General features: G+C 43.5%; 1 protein-coding gene across 4 annotated transcripts in view; it reads left to right on the forward strand.

Moving 5' to 3' along the window:
• CLNK (cytokine dependent hematopoietic cell linker) overlaps window positions 1-21,392 on the forward strand; it is a 202,878-nt gene that overhangs the window by 94,747 nt on the left and 86,739 nt on the right. The window contains exon 1 of one of the 4 annotated variants that reach the window (XM_077878209.1): window positions 14,205-14,570. The exons of the other annotated variants lie outside the window; for them this stretch is intronic. Coding sequence (XP_077734335.1) covers window positions 14,539-14,570 — 32 coding nt within the window. The 5' untranslated portion in view covers window positions 14,205-14,538. Of the gene's footprint in view, window positions 1-14,204; window positions 14,571-21,392 lie in introns of those variants that run through there. 4 annotated transcript variants of the gene reach the window in all.

The following is a 21,392-nucleotide window of genomic DNA, read 5'->3' on the forward strand; positions in this document are numbered from 1 at the left end:
GAAACAGCAAGGGGCCTCCCAAGTGAACACTCTCTTGCCTTGGATCTCAGATTGCCAGTATGTCCTGGGAAGGTGAGCCCATCTCACCCCTCTTGCTTAGACCCCGGGCCAGGCAAGATCTAGCGATCACCACTAGTTATTGAGGAAGACCCTTCAAGAAAGCCTGTGAGGGAGGCAGGCCCTGTTGTCTCTGCGGAAGAATGAGATGATGAGGACCAACACCACAGTTTGTCCCAAAGAGCTAGGAGTTGGGTGCATACCCACCTGTCTCCAAAGCCCTTCTACCCTTCAGGGGTTCACCCACTGCTCCTCTCTAGAATCTCCCAGGTATCTTTCTGTAGGTTTTCCTAACCTGTGAGCAATTGAGAAACAGATCCTAACTTTTAGAAACTTAACACGAAATCAGAGAGGCGGGTGGGGAAGTGAATAGTCTCACAAACCAATATTTGCAAACCATAGTAAGGCCAGGGATGACTTAAGAGTAGATAAGAAATGAGAAATCATGAGAGCTAGCTCTCTGGAAGAAACATAGCACAGAGCTCTCGCTATGATGCAAGTAAAGAAACTGAGGCACAGAGGTCAAGTGGACTGCTCAAAGAATACGTGAGCAGTGAGGGGCAGAACTAGGATTCAAGCCCAGATACATCATTAAAGTATAAATCTGTAACCATCAATTCAGGAAATTGTTAAAATACAGTATAAGAGCCATATTATGAAATGTTATGCAGCCCATCAAATATGATTTCATGGAGGTATATTATGTACATATTTCCCCCCCAAAAAATAACATTTATTTATGTGTGCTACAAGCCAGAGTATGTCAAGATCTGCACTGTGTGATTTTTCTTTTCTTGGCTTTCCTCGTATTTATTTTCTTAGTTTTCTACAATGTCCATGAATTTTTTTTTAGAGATTTTATTTATTTGAAAGAGAGAAAAAGCATGCACAAGCAGGGAGAGGGCACAGGGGAGGGAGAAGCAGACTCTCTGCCAAGCAGGGAGCCCAACAAGAGCTTGATCCCAGGACTCTGGGATCATGACCTGAGCAGAAGGCAGACGCTTAATCTACTGAGACACCCAGGCACCCCCATGCATTATTTTCATAATTAAAATGTTATATAAATAAAAACATTAAAACCTAATTTTAAAAAAGAAAAGAAAGGAGAGAGGGAAGAGTGAGGGGCCGACTGTCCAGTTGTTGGAGAAAGAAAGAACTTTGTGTGAATAAACTAAAGGTCACTCAAGAGAATCAGAGGAACTAAAGACGGTGCTGGTGCACATCAGTGAAGCAGAAAGAAGAGCAAGAAGGAGAGAAAGAGAAACCGAAACAGAAACGTGGGGGCAGAAACTTGCTATCCAAAATCTATGCTTCTTAAAGATAATAATAATAACAAAAATATCCAGACCATTGCCCTCAGAGAAATCATCATTTCATGGATGTAGAAATTGAGGTCTGGGGTTCTGAGGCAATTTCCCTAAGACGAGACAGAGCTGGCCCCGGAGGACCCATGGTTACTCGGTGTAAAAAACATGGGCTCTGGGCAAAAAGATCTGGATGTGAGGCTGGCACCACACCTGCTAGCTGGACCGGACAAACCAGGATAGGAATAATCAATAATCAATCCCATGCCCATGAAGCTTCAATTAAATGAGCAGCTGAAATGAATGTGCCTGGTACAGAGCAGGTCCCAAGTATGGCTTCCTGTCCTAGTCTAGATGACCCCTTCTCCCCTCTAGATGGGTAACCTCCCCCAAGCCATGTCAGCCCTAAGCTATGTCAGTGGGAATTTGAAGGATCACACAATGAAAGAAGGCTTGGTTTTGGTGCCTCTCTGTCTGTCTCTCTTTTGTCTGTCTCTCTGTCTCTCTGTCACACAAGCACAGCCCCCGCCCCCCCCAACACACACACACACGCACCCTTAGCACAATAAATGCCCAGTATTCTTCATTTCCAAAGTTCATTAACAATCTCTCTAGATCTAAAGGGAACAATCAATTGGGAAGAGGGAATGAGCCCAGGAGGGCCCAGCTGGGTGGAGAAGCAGTGAGAAAAACAAACACAGATTGTTAAAATAACCTTACGGTGGTGTCAGTCTGGTGCATTTACCTCCACTCTCCCCCTTTAAACACAGAACACCTCCCCTCCAGGGCAGAGGACAGCCATGCTTTCAATTACGTTGGTTAATGTTTCCCTGTTACAGCAAGTCTCAAATCCTGTCAGACATCCCCAGGGCTGGGTTGATTGGTCTGTTAAAAGTCTTGGGTGGTTTTACAGCTCCAAATGCAGGAGATGTTCATGTCAAAGGCATCTTGGAGCTGTGTTCTTGGTGTGCCTGGGGCTTCAGGGATGAAAGCTTGTTCACATTCACATTATGGTGGTTATTATTCTCCTGCCTAGTAAAATGACTGCAATTCGTTCTTCTTGGAAACCACCAAGAAAGATAGTGCGGACTCTTTGCCCTATTATCAGTGAAGTTGAACCAAGGAAGATTTGAGGCCCACCTGGGTTTGCCACCAGCTGGGTTAGACATATGGGGCTGGTCACCCTCCATCTATAGGGCAGTTTCCTCAGCCCACACAAGGAGTTTGGTTGGAGTCACATGTCCCAAAGTGTGTTCCTCTGAGCACTCATCACTGAGATTCTTCAGAAGAATTAAATGAGTTGTTTCTTAACCAAATCATATGGGAGGCAGGAGAAAGATAAACCCTCTCTCTTGCGTATTAGCACATTAAAGTTACTGAGAAGTGCTACGAATTATGCTATGTTTACTATCCAACGGGCTAAACCAAACCACTTGACACTAGGTTGCTTCTCCTCATGGAAAGTCTATTATTTAACGTGTCTTGAGATTCAGGTCCAGGATTACACATTAGTGCTTCTCTGTCCCGGCATTGACTGATTTCCTTCTAACTCTAATGCTCTGAACTGTTTGAATGATGTAAACCTAAACTGCAAAAGCTATTTACTTTTCTACCTATGGATGGGGAAGAAAGAAAGCGATCCAGAATGCTGGGCTGCATGCACATCTCCACGTTTAGGTTAAACACACTTGCTCAGTGTGGCATCTAACCTCTTCACTGTCTACCTCGTTACACTGGATATCGGTGTCCTGACTAGGGGTCCCACTTGGGGTCAGGGTCCCCTCCGGTGGCAGCTGCAGCTCCACCAGCATCTTGGCCATTTCTGCCGCTAAACTCACAGCCACTAGAGGTCAGGGCACCAAGTTTGTAAATATTGTATCACTATGTGCCTGACACTTAGAAATAATATCCAAAATCAGTTGAGTGCTTATAATATGTGAGGCACCATCTTATTTAGTCCTTTGATATGTCCAGGGAAGTTGATGCTGGTACCACACCTGAGGCACAGATGAGGAACCTGGGGCTCAGCAATATGCACTGATATTTCTTAAGTCCACACAACTACAAGGTTTGGGGCTGAGATTTGAATCCAGGGTATTGGATCCTGGAACTCTTGCTCTCATCACTGAATTATGTTGCCCAGAAGCACTGATGAGATGTTCAACAAATATGTATTAAAAGGAGAAAAGAGCAAAACTTTATTCAAGGAACTTTCTGGAAAGGGGTGCTTCTCTGATTATGTGCTCTCTGGATCTTGGGGCTAATGGTCTGTTAACCTTCTCTAATCCAGGAATTAATCTCTAAGACCCATAGAAGGACTTGTTAAGTCAGGAACTCCTTAAACAACCAGTGAGTTAACTGAGTTAAGGTGGATCCATTCCAGAGAATCTGGAATGAAAACTGTATATAGCATATATCTTTTAAATAATCCATTATCTTTGTTTAGTACATATCTTTTAAATAATATTTTAGCTACTCTGTTAAGGTATAATTTGCATAATAAAAATCATTGAATTGTACACTTAAAATAGATGAATGTCATAGTAGAGATTTTTTATTTATTGGTACTGAGGATTCCTCCACCAAACCATGACCAAGGGTTTTGATACCAAAGTCATGCTCTTTCTTAATAAAGAACCAGCAGTGAGTGTGGTGGAGATATCTTTGCTATGGTGTGAAGGCCCCTTTCTGCCCCACACCTTTCAAATGAGGATTATACAAAGACCCTCTTCATGGGATCATGGCCCTCGTGCCTGTTATAGTCTGTCTATAACATGAGCTGTTAAATCCAGTTGCATTTAGTAAATTGCAAGCTCTCAGAGGAGGATAAGAAGAACCCAAGAATGAACAAGATAACATGAATGTCTGGAGAAGGGGCTTGAAATCAGGCGACCCAAGTTTGCTTTCCAGCATCACTCCTTTTTGAGCTGGGGGACTACGAGCCTCAGCTTCCTGGGTTGAGCTGGGTTCCAGGCTGGCTCTGCACCTAACAATCTACATGGCATTTTCCAAATAAAGGGGTAGAGCTCACAGGCATTTAAGTATTTTCTACTCCTGGAAATCTTTCGATGCCTAAAATGTCAGGATTCAGATTTCCCAGCAAAATCTTTTTTTTTCTTTTTTTGTCTAGGCTCTAAGCAACTATTGTTCCCAAATCACTTGCTTTTATGATCTAGACTGCAAATACCAAGTCCTGTTTTGCCCAGACGAAAGAGTGATTTGAGAACCATTTAACGGTGTACATTTTCTCAGCATCTCAATCACAGAAATATCTGGGATAAAAGGCTTAGTGCTGATCCGCTGTAAAAATTTGTGAAGTGTTCAATTACCCTTACAATTGTTCATCTCTTACCCGTGGAGCCCTGGTGTCAAGTCATGGGACAATGGACAGCCATTGGGAATTTTTTTTTTTTCCGTACACAAAAGAAGTTCACTATGAAGCCACAGGCCCCAGACCCCACCCGGAAAGTGAGCTGTCCTTTACTTTTCAAAATATGCGTCATCCTTTTCTTGACATTCTGTTCTTAATATCTTCCTGGAGAGGACAGAATAATAACAGTGAATCTGACAACATTGGCTTATGGAATCTGAGAACAGAATGATTTCAAGGGCTAGAGATTTCAGGGGCTAACATTTGTGGGTCTCAACTGGATGTGGTTCACTTGGGACACATGGCATATTTCTGGTAGCAACTCTCCCTGGGCCTTTAACTCAATGAACCCTAAAATGGAAAGGCCCCAATGACACTTAGTTTTCTCATGTTTAGTTACAGGCTTACTCATCCATTCCTTATTCTACAAATATTTCATAAATATCAATTATCTGCCAGTAACAGTGCTTGGGGCTGAGAATTAGAAGCAACACAAGATAGGTTCCCACCCTCAGAAGCTCCTTGTCTCAAGATGTGTTGCTACTGTTCTGACCTCACCAGGATGTTCCTACCCTGTCTGTAGTTACAGTGTACTATGGTCAACATTATGAGAGCAGTACACGCAGAGCACCTGAGAGCCAGGCGACAGGCCACCTAACAGGTGGGGCAGGCAAGACATGCTCAAGGAGACAAAGCGATCTTGGTTTTAAAAAGTGAGCAAGAGTTCTGGCTGAGGCAGTATGGGGAGTAGGAGGCACTCCATGGGTATGCAATGCTACATGCCAGGGGTAGTGCCTTTGTGGGAAAATGCAAAGGGACAAATGTGAAGGTTAGAGAGGGCCCAGCCAAGTGGCTCCAGATATAATCAATCAATGACAATACTTTGACAATTAAGTCAGTGTCTGAGTTTGGAGACTTTATGAGAGGTGTTAGCATAGACACTCCGGGTACCAAAAACTCACTGAAAAGGATAAAGCGATTAGTGCCCCCCGCCCCCCCCCAAGAAAGACACAGAGTCCTAGTAAAATGGTGCGTCTTAGGAACAGAGTTATGTCTGGCTACTGCCTAGCTGTAGGGTGTGGGTACATGGCTCTGTTTCTGGATTTCAAGTCTCTCCTGTTTACATGAGGAGCTGTGAGCTCTAAGATTCTAAGATGGGGCGAGGTGGGGGGCCAGATATAAGAAGATGAGATGCAGGCTCAGTGTTTGTTCTGTATCTAGATACACAGCATCTCTCACTCAGGCTTAACAACCGAGGAGTAAGGAGTGTCCAGGCTACAGATTTCTCACATTCTCACGTAAGAAGAAAACCAGGGCTAATTGTTTAGGCTCCCCCTTCTTGTACATTTAGTCTCCATGAATGACTATTAGGATGGGGTGTTGTGGAAAGAATCCTAGACTTAGGCCCAAACAGGAATAAGTCTGTCTGGCAGTTCCCACTTGTGGGAAACAGTATTCAACCCCTCACCTCAGTTTCTTTATCTGCAAAATGGGGATGAGGATGCCAGAAGTCTGAGAAGATGCCCTGAGGACTCTATGTGTAAAGCACAGAGCACGCTGTTGCATTTAAACAGCTTTCTATCTGTGTTCTGATATTTTCTTTTTGAGGGTCATAGAAATCTATTTCAACCCATTCATAATGCTAAACATCCTCTGTCCTTTTTCTATTTCCTTTTCTTTCTTTTCTATCCTGGTTACAGTCTACTCCCCAACCCTCCCTACACACACACACACACACACACACACACACCTGTGTTTCCTATAGAAACAAAGCTACTTCTAACCACCAATTAGTGAGGTCATTGTCACAGGGAGAGTGGCCAAGGTGCTCCGAGAAGGATGGTAGCTCATAATGTTTAATTTTATTTCCAATCAGGTACTGACCACATTGTTATTACCCAAACACAGTCTCAAAGACTCCATCTGTCTCCAACTGATGTCTATTCCCGGTCTGCTGGCGGCAGTTCAGGAGTCTGGCCAGTCTAAAAACACAAAGTTCCTAAAACCAGAACCAGTTTATTTTCCTAACAGGTGATTACTGTGCTTGATTCTAATTTAGCTAAATCTGGCAATCATCTTTGAGGAGAGCTGGGTGGTGTTAGGACAAATTGGAGTACTTGGTCCAGAGGTGTGGGCCCATCTGCCGGTATAGCTCCAGGAAGACTAATTCATTCTGGAATCTCAGCCCCGGTGAGTGGTGGCCTAGAGCACAGAGCTACTCATGGCTTTTCTGTGGATAAGGATGCCGCAGCCTGGGATATTTCACTGATGATGGGTTAGAGCTAAAGGATGCTGCCAATATGCGATTTTCTCCTGAACCTTCTAAGTAAACTTATTTAGCCATTCAGTCAATGTCACAATTCAACTTTTACACAACAATTTAGCAAGTTGTATAACTATCGCCATAAATCAGTTGATTTACATCTCAATTACATCTTTCATCCCCTTTCAAGGCTATTCCTAGTCCCCAGCTCCCACCCTCTGTCCCAGGCAACAACTCCTCTACTCTCTTGTGGGCTAGATTTGCCTCTTCTGGTCACATCCATTGTATACTATGTGGTCTCCTATGCCTGGCTTCTTCCACTTCACGTGTTTTTAAAGTCTGTCCAAGTTGGGGCATCTGTAAAGGTTCACTCCTTTTAATTGCTAAATAGTATCCCATTGCATGAGTAATACCGCATGTCATCTGTCCAGTCACCAATCAGTGGACACTGGGATTGTTCTCCATTCTGGGCTCTAATGAATAAACCTTCTAAAATCATCATCCCTGTGCAAGTTTCTGTGTGGCTCTTGGGTACATACCTAAGTGTGGCATTGCTGGGTCATTTGGTATATTTGTGTTTACATTTTTAAGGAAATGTCTCCAGAATCTTGATTCTTTTGCGTAAGCTCATTTGCTCTTTCCTTCACAACTAAAAGGCCAGTGTTTTTAACACAAACACCATACCCCACTCACCCTTTCTCCCTACCTCCTTATAGCCTAGCATTAAAAACAAAAAAAAAAAACAAAAACAAAAGCTGTTCTTTCTCTCCTGGTTGCAGACACAGTGGAAGAGATGTGAAGGGTTAAAATGCAAAGAGAACCTACAGGAGGAGTTAAGAAAGTCATTTTTCTCTCTCCTGTTCCCTTTTCTGTATGGTTCAGGAAAGACAGAGGTTACCGGAAAATCAAGCCTTACGTTCGTTTCAGACGGTTGTCGTTGTGCATGAATTACTGAAGTCTTTATCTTCCTTTAATGCTCTGAGCAAACGTTAACTATTGTCGAAATAGAATTTAATTTACTGGCGAGTTTGGGTACCTACTTAGTGCCGAGCACAGAAAAAGATGTGAGTAGAGAAGTAATTTCAAATGAGGAGTACCCTCTCTCTCCTTCATCAGCTTGCAGTGTCATTGGTGAGAAGCCCACACCTTATAATTATTCATCACGTTGTAGTTCAGGAGGGGGTTGTGGATCTGCCCTCCTCTTTAGCTCACATCAATCCTGTTGACAAAGAATTCTTTTCCAGGGGGTAAAAGAGCAAAGCATATTTGAACTTGGAACTGCCCCGGGCATATAGCTCCTCCAGCAATAAAGGAGAGATGCTGGAGTTGATGCTGAGTACAGGGAGGGAGACAAGAAGTCATCAGGATATTTGGGAGGAAAAAAAAAAACTAAAAAAAAAAAAAAAAAAGGATATTTGGGAGGGGAGCAGGAGGCCCACTGATTTACATACACTTGGGGACTTGGGACAGGGAGGGGCGGAAGGCAACACAGTTCTGTGGGATTTTGTTCCTTTTGTGTTCCTATACTTGAAAGGAGAATAGAATTAACATTTACTGGGCACCCAGCCTCACATCACATCTACGAGACATTAGTGATGTTGCCACTTTAGAGATAAGAAACATGTGGCTCAGAGCAGTCTAATCATCGCCCCGGGCCAGAAACCCAGAGCCTAATCACAGGTGTGCTATATACCAGCTATTTCTGGCACCAAAGCTGAGCTCATCCTGCCAATAGGACACTGTAAACAGTTATTGTTCTGGTAAACTTTAGTAAATGTTTAATAAACAGCTCCTGAGCTGGGCAGTGGAGGGGGGGGGAGGAGCATATAAATGTACACAATCTGCTATAAATGTTGCTGATATCTAGGATGTACAGTATGCAATTTACAAATAATAATGAAATATACAGCGCTCTTTATTGTAAATTTCTGTAGAGCCAATTGATTCTCGCAGAATGACTTCACTGATTTTTGTTGAACTCATATCCCCAACCAACCTATGGTTGCAACTGACAAATGAGTACAGTTCTAACATCAATATTGACTGCAGTTTTCCTTTACATGAATGAGTAAAACAAGAGAAACAACAAACAAGCCTGCCAGAGCTTTGCTTGTCAGTGATGTGAGCAACTTCTTTGCTGAGTCGGAAAAATATCTCCTTAATTTCGGTGCTATTCACAATATCCAAGCAACGGACATGGCACACTTTTTTAAAAAGTTATTTATTTATTAGAGAGGGAGAGAGAGAGAGAGTAGAGTAGGAAAAAGGGCAGAGGGAGGAGGGGAAGCAGATTTCCTGCTGAGCGTGGAGCCCAACGCAGGACTCGATCCCTGACTCTGAGATCATGACCTGAGCCAAAGTTGGATGCTTAATCAGCTGAGCCAGCCAGGCACCCCTGACATGGCACACTTTTAAATTAAACCTACTTTATTAACATTTCCCCCAACATTTTCTTGCATTAGTCTATCAACAAAGCAGTAAGCAGACTCTGACTTATAGCACGGGCCAAGTTCAGTGGTGTAAATGTTCCCACAGTGGCCAAAGTCAAAACCGATGTGATGTCACTAAATGCAGGGTTGGGAAGGACGTACATGTTTCCACCACGGATAGAATAGGTGTGAATAGCATCGAACCACAGGCAATAGCAAAGGTAGCAAAATAATTAGGAGAGGATATGTTTGGGTATTTATTAGTTTTGTTTTTATTATAATTTATTTGATGGTAATTTTATGTAATTTAAGTTTTAACAAGTCATTTACCAACTGCATCTCAAATTCCTGCCATAGTTAACAATCAGCCCCACTGTGCAGTGTGAATGCACTCCAGCATACCACCAATAACACCACCAATAGCTCCCAGTAGCACCCCTCGCCTTCTCCCACTCCATGTGGGTCTGAGGTGGAAGGCCTCCTCCATTACTGACACCTTACAGCTGGAGAAATAAGGTCTGGAGATAGCAAGCCCTCTGTGAGGCAGATGCTGAGTGAGAACCATTGGCATTGCCTGTCTTCTCCAGCCAGTGTGGTGGTCAGCTCCCCCCAAACCCCAATTCTCTGCTTCCTCTGGAATCCTAGGCACAGCCTGCTCTGTGCTCCAGGGGGGACAAAACATCTCCAGCAGGCCATCAAAGACGAAGGAAGTTGTTAGAATAATGCAAAATAGAATAGAGAAAAACATGAAATGCTGAGACACTTGCTTTTTGAATGGTTTCCAGAAGAACCAGCATTAAGGAGAGATGAACTCTGTGGATGGGTTGGGAGAGGGTGTGGGGGGGAATGCCACAGAGTCTCAGTGATTGCTACAAGGGTGATGACACCTCCCCAGTCCCCCACAGCCCTGCTGTGCCCGTGACCTACCCATGCATCTTTCTACCTGCTGTGATTGCTTACCTTCTTTCCTGAGGACAGACATCCTTCTGTGCCTTTTCTATGGGAGGTAAGAATCTTAGCTTTGTTCACTGACATATCTCAAGCATGAGGACAATTCTTGGCCCATACTCTGCACTCAATGAGTACTGTTGAATTAATTCTGATAAAGATTTCCAGCTCAAATATTTATTGAGGACATAATGTATGCCAGGCCCCATTGTAAGCATTTTACATGCATTACACCTCATTTCATTCTCACAGTACACTCCAACCAGCCCCATGCAGGAGCAGGCCAATGGCTCATGATGGCCCCCATTAGGGTGCAAGGTGGAAGCTGCAGAGAGCTAGCTGTGGGAAATGTCAGGGAAACCATGGAAGGCCTGTTTGCCATGTTCAGGACATGAACTGTAAGTGCAGCGAGAGGCCCAGCCTCAACATGGTGGTTGGATGGGGGGAAGTGAGATACGGTGGGACTGGAGGGAAAACATTGCTGCCAATGGTGTTATAGATCCCCACAGGGAGGAGGGTGGAGCTGAACCCAGATGCTGGCAGCTTCTAGAATTTTTCCCATGCTCCTCTTAGTTCCCTTTCCTGTCTTGATTTCTCTTCCTTTCTTTGGACCTTCTGGAGTCAGAACATGTTAGGTGAGGAGATAGAGAAAAGTATATTATCTTGAGAGGCCACATGCTCTAGAAGCCTCTCTTGCTCTGTAAACAAGAGGCCCCTCCCTGGCATCCCTGCAGACGCAGGAGGTTAGTTATGTCCCCTTTTACTCTTGAGTTTTCACTGGGTGTGTACTAACCAGGCACAAATTGAGCATTTGTTCTGAGGGATTTTTTAAAAATACACATAGTGCTTCTTTCAAGGCATTTTCTATCCACATCCAGAATCTTTCAGGCATGCCCATCTATAAATTAAATTCCACTATGAATACATCTTTGGATGTATAAAAAGGGTAATTCACTGTTGTTATTGTATTTGCTCATTACATACCCTGATGGTCTATTAGAGGCTACATCCCCTGACAGTTAAGTCAGAGGAAAAAAAGAGAGAGAGAGAGAAAGCCTTTGAAAAGCTAATCTGTAAGACTTCTATTTTTCTTGGTTCATTTGTTTCCTTTAACTGAATCAAAATTTAAACAAAAAAAAAGGAAATGGGAATAAGGTTTTGTGGGTTTTCTTGAAAACTGGACATAAAGGATTCAGGATTACTTTCTTATGTTCTAAATTAGATTATCTCTCTTTTGTCTTTCTTTATTTCCTCAAGAAGATTAAAAAGAAAATGAGGAAAAATTATTTACAAGACACACAAAGGAGTTTAATTAGAAGGACAAGCACTGGGGAAGTGAAGGTCAAATGAATGGGCCTTGAGCACCACAGGTGTAGCCAGGAGCTGTGCCCAAACCTTCTCGGTCTGCATGTGGTTCACTTAGGTGGGCCATTCCACTTCTCTGGGTCTAACTTTCCCCATTTGTAAGATTAACAGCTTCCAGGAGAGGATATCTATCTTTCCATTCAGCTTCGTGCTCTGAGAACCTTTGAGGCTAAAATTTTGAAAAAGGAGCTAAATTCAGACACCACTCTCCATTCTGCATCTATAACCCACAGGCAGAGCTGGTCTCTTCTGGAATATTCTGAGTCCATTTTCTGCCTTAATAAACAAGAATGAGTAATTCCCTCAAGAGAGTCCTGCCTCTAAGTTTATAGATCTCGTGCACAAATATTTTGTCTGCTGTTATTCTGTGTGAGGGGAGTAACAGGAACTCAGAGTTTTGGTGGGAGATGTGTATACCAACAATGACCATGCAAGTGTCACTCCCTGAAAATCCAAGCCTGATCCATTTCAACAGAGAACCCAGAGCCTCTCTCTGAGTCAGGGGAAGCTAAAGGAGGGAGTATCGCCCAAGTGGATCCCAGGAGTCTAAAGAAAGTTCAGAAAGGGGCCACCTCCTGGCCAGCTATAAATCCAGTAGTCAGAAATCAAAGCTATGAACAAAAGAAAAATCAGGTCAGAACCAGGTAGACTGTCCTGAAATTGTGTAGCCATTCAAAGCAGGAGTAAATGAAGATAGGAAGCCATGGATAAAAGAAAGGCAGAGGGATGGGCTACTTGCTCACCAGCTTGGTTACCATTCATGTGGTTGCCAGCTTCACAGAGTATTTTCCACCTATATCTCCAGGCCAAATACAATGCCCAGCAAATAGTAGCTACTCAACAAATATTTGACTTGTGGAATGCACCAGGGTCTGCTACCCAATTTCAGTTTGGTTCAGTTAAGGTTTTGAGTCTTAGAGGAACTTGTTCCCACAACCATGAGAGGCAGAGCCTCTCTGGAGCACTCAATGAGGTTGCAGAAGGAGAGGGCTTAGGTCAAGGAGGAGGGTAGGGGCTTAGGAAACTTAGCTGTCATTCATTAAGGTGGAGAGCAAGCACCATTCTGACTCACAAAGAGACACGGGACATCTTCCTAAACACATTCTTTAAAAGATTATTTATTTAAAAGAGAGAGTGGGGGGGGCAAGGGCAGAGAGAGCAGATCTCCAAGCATACTCCCCATTGAGCAAGGAGCCCCACACTGGGCTCAACCTCACTACCCATGAGATCATGACCTGAGCTGAAACCCAGAGCCAGACGCTTAACTGACTGAGCCACCCAGGTGCCCCTTCCTAGACACATTTTCAAAAGATGCCTGGAAAACAGGGCATCTGTGCAGGGCCCAAAAGAACAAGAGGTGTTGAAGTTGTGCGTGTGCAGAAAAAAGAGAGGAAGAGAGAGAAATGAATCACAGGCAGAGGAGACCACATGCCAAAGAGAATCTCAGCAAGCTCTACTTCAGCCTAGCAGGAGGTCCAGTTTGTCTGAAATGTAGGCTTATAAAACAAAACTGCAGAGTTGAAATGATAGTGGAGACAAAATTGTAGGGGCTTCTTCCAGAGAAAGGGGTTGATGTCAAGGAGATTAATTAAGGAGCTCTTGCAGGGGGGCTTCAGTGAGCACAGGACCCATGAGTTAAGTCATCCTCTGCCAAACTTGTAAAACATAGTGCATATGCACACCCCACTTGTGACATGGCTTTTAAGACTCTGCCACTAGACTTTCAGTTACTTGTGAATCAAGATTCTTATTCACCACTGCTTAACACAGGGACAGGAAAGTGCTCAGGATACGTTCAGTAATGATTCATCAGGGACACACCGACCAGTCCTACCCTCTGATTTTATGCCTACACCATGTAGCGATGGTAGGCCCAAGGTGGTTAAGTGGTGTGAGACAACACGATGAGGCCGTAAGGTAATTGGGGCTCAAACCCTAACTCTAACTCTGAAGTTACTCAGCCATGCTTCTTCCCCTCCAGCTGGCTATCCCCAGAATCATCCAGGATTGTAGGTATAAACACAACAGATAGGAGACATTGGACAAGACAGACAGAACCCTCCGGGCAATTCCTTAAAACTGAAACTGGTTCAAAATATAAGTCTATCCTATATCCTGGCCATTTCCCTCACTTTCTGCCATACATGTAGTGTCAGGCAAGACAGGAACAGCCTCCAGAGTCCTTGAATTGTGATCTCCTGGTGTGCAGAGACTCGGGGAGTACTTTGTTGCATTCTTGTCCCTGAACAGGAGCCGAAATCATGAGTCATCAGCAGTGTTTGCCTCCCAGCAAATGTAACTTCCTATGGGATATCTAGGCATGGGTTCACTGCAACAATCCAGATGGGTGATAAGGCCATGTCCCACAGATGAGAGCACCCATTGTGTCCTCATTGGCAGCTCAAACCCCAGTGTGACTCAGGCATGGAGGGAGAAAGAACATCCCATGGTGGGGGCCATGGTAACCAGACACAATCTTCTCCCATGGCCCCACCCCTAGGTCTCCTCAGCAGAAACCAGCTCTAAGCCTTACTGAGCCCTAGAAGGATCCTTCAGGGCAAAAAGTCTTCTGTGTGCATATCTTTCCCCTTTCATCAGACACTTGCTATGGTGCACAGTGGAGTCTATTACATGTGGAGTCCATTCAGTGAAGGAACAGGTTCTTACACCAAGATTTGCCTAAGTATGGGACTGGAGCCCTGTGTCTTTTGACTGGAACCCTGAGTCTTTGTTTCATCATCTGTAAAACAAAAACAGCATGAATTGCCCTCATCAAATTTGAAGGTCTGTCATGAGGATTCAATGAGATCACCTAGGGCAATATCCGGCACATGGTAGGCACTTACTAGCTTTTAATTGCATTTTCTTTCTTCCCTGTGTGTTGAGAGGCAGTTCCCAATGAGTAAATGTTTGAGGAGTATTTTGGTCAGGGTTCTCCAGGGAATAGAACCAAAAGAATACATACATACATACATACATACATACATACATACATACATACATAGATTTATCTTAAGAACTTGGCCTACACGATTGTGAGAGCTGGCAAGTCTGAAATCTATACGGCAGGCCAGCAGGCTGGAAAGTGGAAAGTCATGTAAGAGTTGTGTTGCAATTTTGAATCCAAATTCTGCAGGGCACAAGCAGGAAACTTGGGCAGAGTTTCCATACTGCTGTCTTGAGGCAGAATTTCTTCTTCCTCAGAAAACCTCGGTCCTGGTTATGAAGGCCTTCAACTGATTGTGTGAGACCCACCCACATTATGGAATCTCATCTACTGTACTCCAAGTCCACTGATTTAAATGCTAATCACGTCTGGGCAGTTGAACCTTAGTGGTTCAGCTGGCTAAGTATCTGACTCCTGGTTTTGGCTCGGGCCATGATCTCAGGGTTGTGAGATTCAGCCCATGTCAAGCTCTGTGCTGAGCATGGAGCCTACTTAAGATTCTCTCTTCCCCTCCCTTCTGTCCCTTCCTCCACCACTAGCACACACACACTCTCTCTCTGTCTCTCTAAAACTTAATAAATAAATAAATGTTAATCACATCTAAGAAATACTTTTTCAATAACATAGAGACTATTGTTTGACCAGACAACTGGGCATCATAGCCCAGCCAAGTTGACACATAAAATTAACCATTAAAAGGTGTGACTAGGTGATGGATAGCAATTAAAACATCTCTTTATAGTCAACTCATTATTGAGTGGACTTCCCTCTCAAATTCCTCTGGAAAAGGTCACCAGCTCAAATCTTCAGGAGCCAGTCCACATAGAGGGAAGTGTAAGATAGCCAGGATGAGTGGTGGGCTTCATGAGCTTGGGGGGCATAGGCCCTATGTAAATATATTCAAGTTCGAAATTAAAACGTGTAGCAAAAAAGTTGTGCATGCCATTCAGCTTAGTTCTGACTGCAACAGTGAAGCACATTAATGCTATCCAGCATCTAGGCTGTGGCACATTAAGTCCCCAAGAAACTGGGCTTTTCCAGATGCTCAGGGAGAGCATTTCCTAAGTTTAGAGGAAACTATATACTATATACAGGAATATGCCACTTGAAGAAAGTTTGCACATACCACCCACACAGCTTAGGGACCAAGTAGAAGAAACAAAATGGGCACCGGTCACTTGGAAAAGTTGTTTGTGACAACTGATGTGGTGACTATTTTAAGGGAGTTAGAAGCACCACGTCCAGCTACAAAATACAATTGCAATGGCCTCTCATGCACAAAAGAGTTGGAGAACCAGTTTATTCTGGTCTTGGCTACAGCTTTCTGTAATTAGCTGAAAAACCTTCAAAAATTGGCCTGACATTTTCAGAGGTCATAGAAAGTCATAAAATAGGCTGCAGAAAGATTTGAGCTGGTTTGGTTTTTAGGTTCACAAAAAAACTCTTCTAGATGTTACTAAAGTGTCATCTGTACTCATGTCTCCACACTGAGTAGACAATATGTGTGGCAGAGAGACACTAAAATCCACCCCCCTCCACTATCTATCTCCTGGCACTCATGTTCCTCTCTGCATAATCCTCTCCCCTGGAGTGTGAACAAGGAAATGGGTTGTCATTTCTGTGATTATGTTACCTAAGATTACAACTTCCTCTTGTCTTCTTGATTGGCATGCTTTGATGAAGCAAGTAGCATGTTAGAGAGGTCCATGTGGCAAGGAACTGAAGGCAGCCTCCAGCCAACAGACACGAAGGACCTGAGGCCCTCAGTCCAACAAGCCACAAGAAACTGACTCCTGTCAACAATCCCATGTACTTAGGAGCAATGGAGTTTTCCAACCCTGGCTGACACCTTGACCGAAGCCTCAAAAAAGACCCTAAAACAAAGGACTCAGCAAAGCCATGCTTACATTCCTGATCCACAAAAGTCATGGGATAATAAACGTGTTGATTAAGCTGCGAAGTTTGTGATAGTATTAAAAAATCCCACAGACTTTATAAGGGAGTAGAAAAATCTCATGGATTGTGTAAAAGAGAAAGAAATCTCATGGACACACAAGTTAAAGTCCATGGTGACGTTGGTACTAAATTAAGAGTAACACATAGCCTGGTGAGGGTCATGGCTCTTGAACATGCAGTTGATACATGAGGGAAGTATTATAACTCTGCCCTTTCTTGTGTGTAAAATGGGGATTATGAGATAAACCAGTGACTCAGTCAGTTGGCAGAACCAAATTCAAATCCAGATTTAAATGTGCAAATGAATATGAAGTCATGTTAGTTGGGCTAGACCCAAACTGGGATCCCAGGAGACCCTATAAAACAGCTGGTGCCACCACCCCTTTCTAGATCAACTCTTCAGTTGCTGAAGACCCATACAATTGTATGATGTTCATCTGTCAGAGGTCGAGGAAAAAACAAACACAATGCTATTTCTTGAAGTCTTTTTTGAGGTTCTACAGCCAATCTGATGACAATATAGGGAAAGCAGTAGATTATGGTGTCAATATTTTCAAAGTCCTCATGAGGAACAAATGTCTTATAGCTAGAGATGGAGTAGCAGAAATTGACTTAGCAAGAGATCATATCATACAGACAGACATGACTTGCTCTTAAACTATATGCTGTGCAGAACTTCACTGGAGCATTCAAAGCCATTCACCAGGCACAGCATGAAAATTCTAGAGTTAAGGCCAATGATATAACCTCTAATGCCAATGAAGTATTGAATTAGATAATGAAGTTGAATTTCCTGCTTTAAAAAAAAAAAGGACATGTTGGAATCCAATATTCTATTTACCTGGGAAAATACTGGGCAATTAACTTTCTGCCAAGGAAGCAATTGCTGCATTTAGATTAGATTGGATCCTCATGGATGACCACCCAGTACCTCCAAGCACCCAAAACAAATGGCTGGGAAAAAGACCAAAATTATTGAATAGCTTTATTTTACCTCTTGTAAAATCCCTATCAGCAGTAGGTCTCCACTTTTTTGGCTGATGTTTCTCACTCTCCTGAAGTTAAGGAGAGATCTATATTGGTATCCTCAACTATATGAAATAATAATCACAATGCCAGTTGTTCTCAAAAGAAAGATCAGAAAACAAAAAAGAAACCTACAGTCAAACAAATTAGGTAATATATAATGCCAGGACTTTGTAACTCTTTAATCAAATAACCTACCTTTTTGACCTGGGTGAAATATTTTAATTATCAGCTGCCCTTCTCAACGCTATTAGTTGTCTATCTCTGGTAATCTTAGGTCATTCCAAGTAAGAATCAGGTCCTAAATAAGAAACATGACAATTAACATACAGTCAATAGATGAGGGAGGTACTATAACTCTGTCCTTCCTTGTGTGTAAAATGGGGATGAAGAGAGAAATCAGTGACTGAGTTAGTTGGCAGATTCAAATTCAGATCAAATACAAGTGTGTGCTCTTTTTTTTTTTTTAAGACTTATTTATTTTAGCAGGGGGGTGGAGGCAGAGGGAGAGGGAGAGAATCCTCAAGCAGATTCCTGGCTAAGCATGGAGCCCAATGTGGGACTCAATTCCAGGATCCCGAGATCATGACCTGAGCCAAAATCAAGAGTTGGATACTTAACTGAGCCAACCGCAGACACCCTCAAGTGTGTGCTCTTAACTCTGTGTCCACATCACATTACCTTTATGGAAACTAGCACCTCTCTGACCTGATAGTCTCCTTCCCAGAGGACTTCCTTCCAATTTCCCTTCTCTCCTACTAAAAAATATAGCCAAGGCCCATTTTGACTTTGAGAACTCAGACTCACTAAAGAGTCAGAATCCAGTGTATTTTGTACTAGATTTTGTGAGTCTCCACCTACATTCCCCCTCAACCTCCTTTCAGAATTGCCTAGGTTGGATTTGCCTTACCTGGGACAGCCCGCATCCACTGACTGGTCCACCCAGGGGCACAAAACACCAGCCCTCCCACCACACCTCAGGACAGCAGGGAAGGGCCATCATGACAGCCTCAGAGCATAGTCCACATTCTTCCTCTGCTAATCTTGCTCCTTTTCTTTTCTTCTTTGGAAGCTGATCCCAGGAGCTCACCCTAATGCACTTCCTGCACATTCCAGGGTCTGTTTCCTCAGGAGCCCAACATGCATCAATTCCTGAGGAGATAGAATGAGTTGAACATAAGATGAAGAAATCCAAAAGAGCTGGGGATAGCATGGGACAGGTCTCACAGGGTGCTGTGAGGATTCAAATGGATTAATATGTGTGAAATGCCAAACAATAGCCAATAAAGCTGTAAATCTCATGTAAGTCTTGAGTTGTCATTATTATCATTTTTATAGTGTTATACATTATTACCACTCATCATCTTGGAGTTAACAACCCACTTGCACTAGGCATTGGAGGAGAATTATGGCTTAAAAGCAATATGTATGATTTCTTTTTTTTAAGACTGATTAAATCCCTTTATTTTTTTTAATTTATTTTTTATTGGTGTTCAATTTACTAACATACAGAATAACCCCCAGTGCCGTCACCCATTCACTCCCACCCCCCGCCCTCCTCCCCTTCTACCTCAGCTATTAGAAATGACAAATACCCACCATTTGCTTCAACGTGGATGGAACTGGAGGGTATTATGCTGAGTGAAGTAAGTCAGTCGGAGAAGGACAAACATTATATGTTCTCATTCATTTGGAGAATATAAATAATAGTGAAAGGGAATATAAGGGAAGGGAGAAGAAATGTGTGGGAAATATGTATGATTTCTAAGGGAGTCTGCAAGATCCCCGTGAGTGTACTGAATGGGAAGCTCCTGGAAAAGCTGAACTTGATCTGAAAGTTCACAAAGAGAAGTATAGTTTCACAGCAGAAGAAATGGTAGTACTCTTCTGTTGTGGTCAGCCTGTACCAGCCACATTGAGTGTAGCTGAGAGTACAGGAGGTGAGAAATTGGAGGGGAATGACCAGGACAGATTGAAGTGGGCGTCTTTAGCTCTCAAAATAGATTGTCCCATCTTCCTCTCCACCTCTCGGCTCACTCGGTCATCTCTCTGGCAAATACCTATAGGTCCTTGTTCATCACTTTGGGGAAACAGCCCCCGACTACCTCCTCACTTAAAGATTTAACCTGTTTCTTCCCCCTTTTTCCTTTATATCATACATGGGGTGTTTGTTGTTATTTGTTTGTTTTATCATTGCACCTATCGTTTTGCCTTGATTTGGATTTGGGTCAAATTTATTTTCTGTCCTTTGGGACAGGTTAGATGTTCATGTACTAGTTTCCTAGGACTACCATCACAAATTACCTAAATAGGTGGCTTAAAACAACATAAATTTATCCTCCAACAGTTCTGGAGCCCAGAAGTCTAAAATCAGGGTGTCAGCGGAGCTGTGTCCGTCTGAAGACTCTAGAGAAGAATCCTTCCTCACCCAACACTTCCAGCTTTGGGTGGCTCCATGGCTGTCAAGTTTAATCTGACCAGTAGTGAAATGGAATAGAGAGGCCAGGCAAAAGTTGGTCGAAACAGGCTTTTAATGGGACACACTCTCGGCGAGGTTCCACGGCCCACAGGGGAGGGAGAGAGTGGGGAAGTCATGGGCTGGGGAAGTTGTGCCCAGGCAAACCGCAGGGGGGTCTATAAAGAGTTTTCGGGCAGGAAGATAGGGGCAGGGCGGCATTCCAGTTAGGGCAAGGGTTACAGGTCTTTGTAAGCTAAGTTAGGGTAGGGTGGCAAGGCTGCGTTATTGGGAGGTTGCTGGCCTGGGGTCAGCAGTTTTGAGATCCCCAGTCTCGCCAGCCCAACAATGGCCACATGGCTCCAGTCTCTGCCTCCATCTTCACATAGGTCTTCACAAAGCCTTCTTCCATGATCTCTTCTCTCTTCTCGAGAAGGCCTATTATTGGCTTTAGGGACCACCCTAATCCAGGATGAGCTCCTCTCAAGATCCTTAGCAGGATAACATTCTCAAAGAAACTTTTTTCCAAATGTAGTCACATTCACAGATCCCAGACACACATATCTCTTGGTAGACACCCTTCAACCCACTATAGCAGGTATGTATTGATTCCACCATGGAACTAGTCCACCAGTTCTAAACTATCAAGTAGATTAGGTCTACCAAAAAAGCAACAGGAATCACAAAAGGTATATTAAAAAAAAAAAAAGTTAAAAAGAGGGAACAAGAAAACGAGCGTGTGAAGGGAGGCCAGATGGGTTTTGTTAACTGACCATGCAGGAGCGAGGAACAGATGAGAAGAAAATCAAAGATGGCCACAAAGGGTTGAACCTCAAGTGCTGGGAGGATTAATCAGAAAGAGAGGTTGGCTGGTGTGAGGTGATGTCCTCTTGCTCTGTTTCAGCAGGACGTAAGATGTTTGGAAGAACAATTAATTGGCTCACCCACTGGCTCTCTGTGCCTCAGTTTCCCCACAAACCAGCAGCACTTCTCACTTTTCCAGGATGTGCTGAGTTCTCTGAGCAATAAATTAATTTGTGTTGCTTCCCTACTGGGCACTTGACCAGGATCAATGACAAGTACTAGAGCAGCAGTTTAAAATGCTGATGTGATTCATTTTACGATGTGGGTGGGACAGGCTGAGTGGCCCACAGGAAGGACAGCTGGTCCCAAATGTTTGAGGCCTTGTAAAATGATGCGTATCTACTTACACTGCTGTAGTAAACAGAACTGGTATCCCCAGGCTCATAGAGGCAATGGCCAACTGGGGAA

Source organism: Canis aureus, chromosome 2, assembly GCF_053574225.1.
Source record: "Canis aureus isolate CA01 chromosome 2, VMU_Caureus_v.1.0, whole genome shotgun sequence".
NCBI lineage: Eukaryota > Metazoa > Chordata > Mammalia > Carnivora > Canidae > Canis > Canis aureus.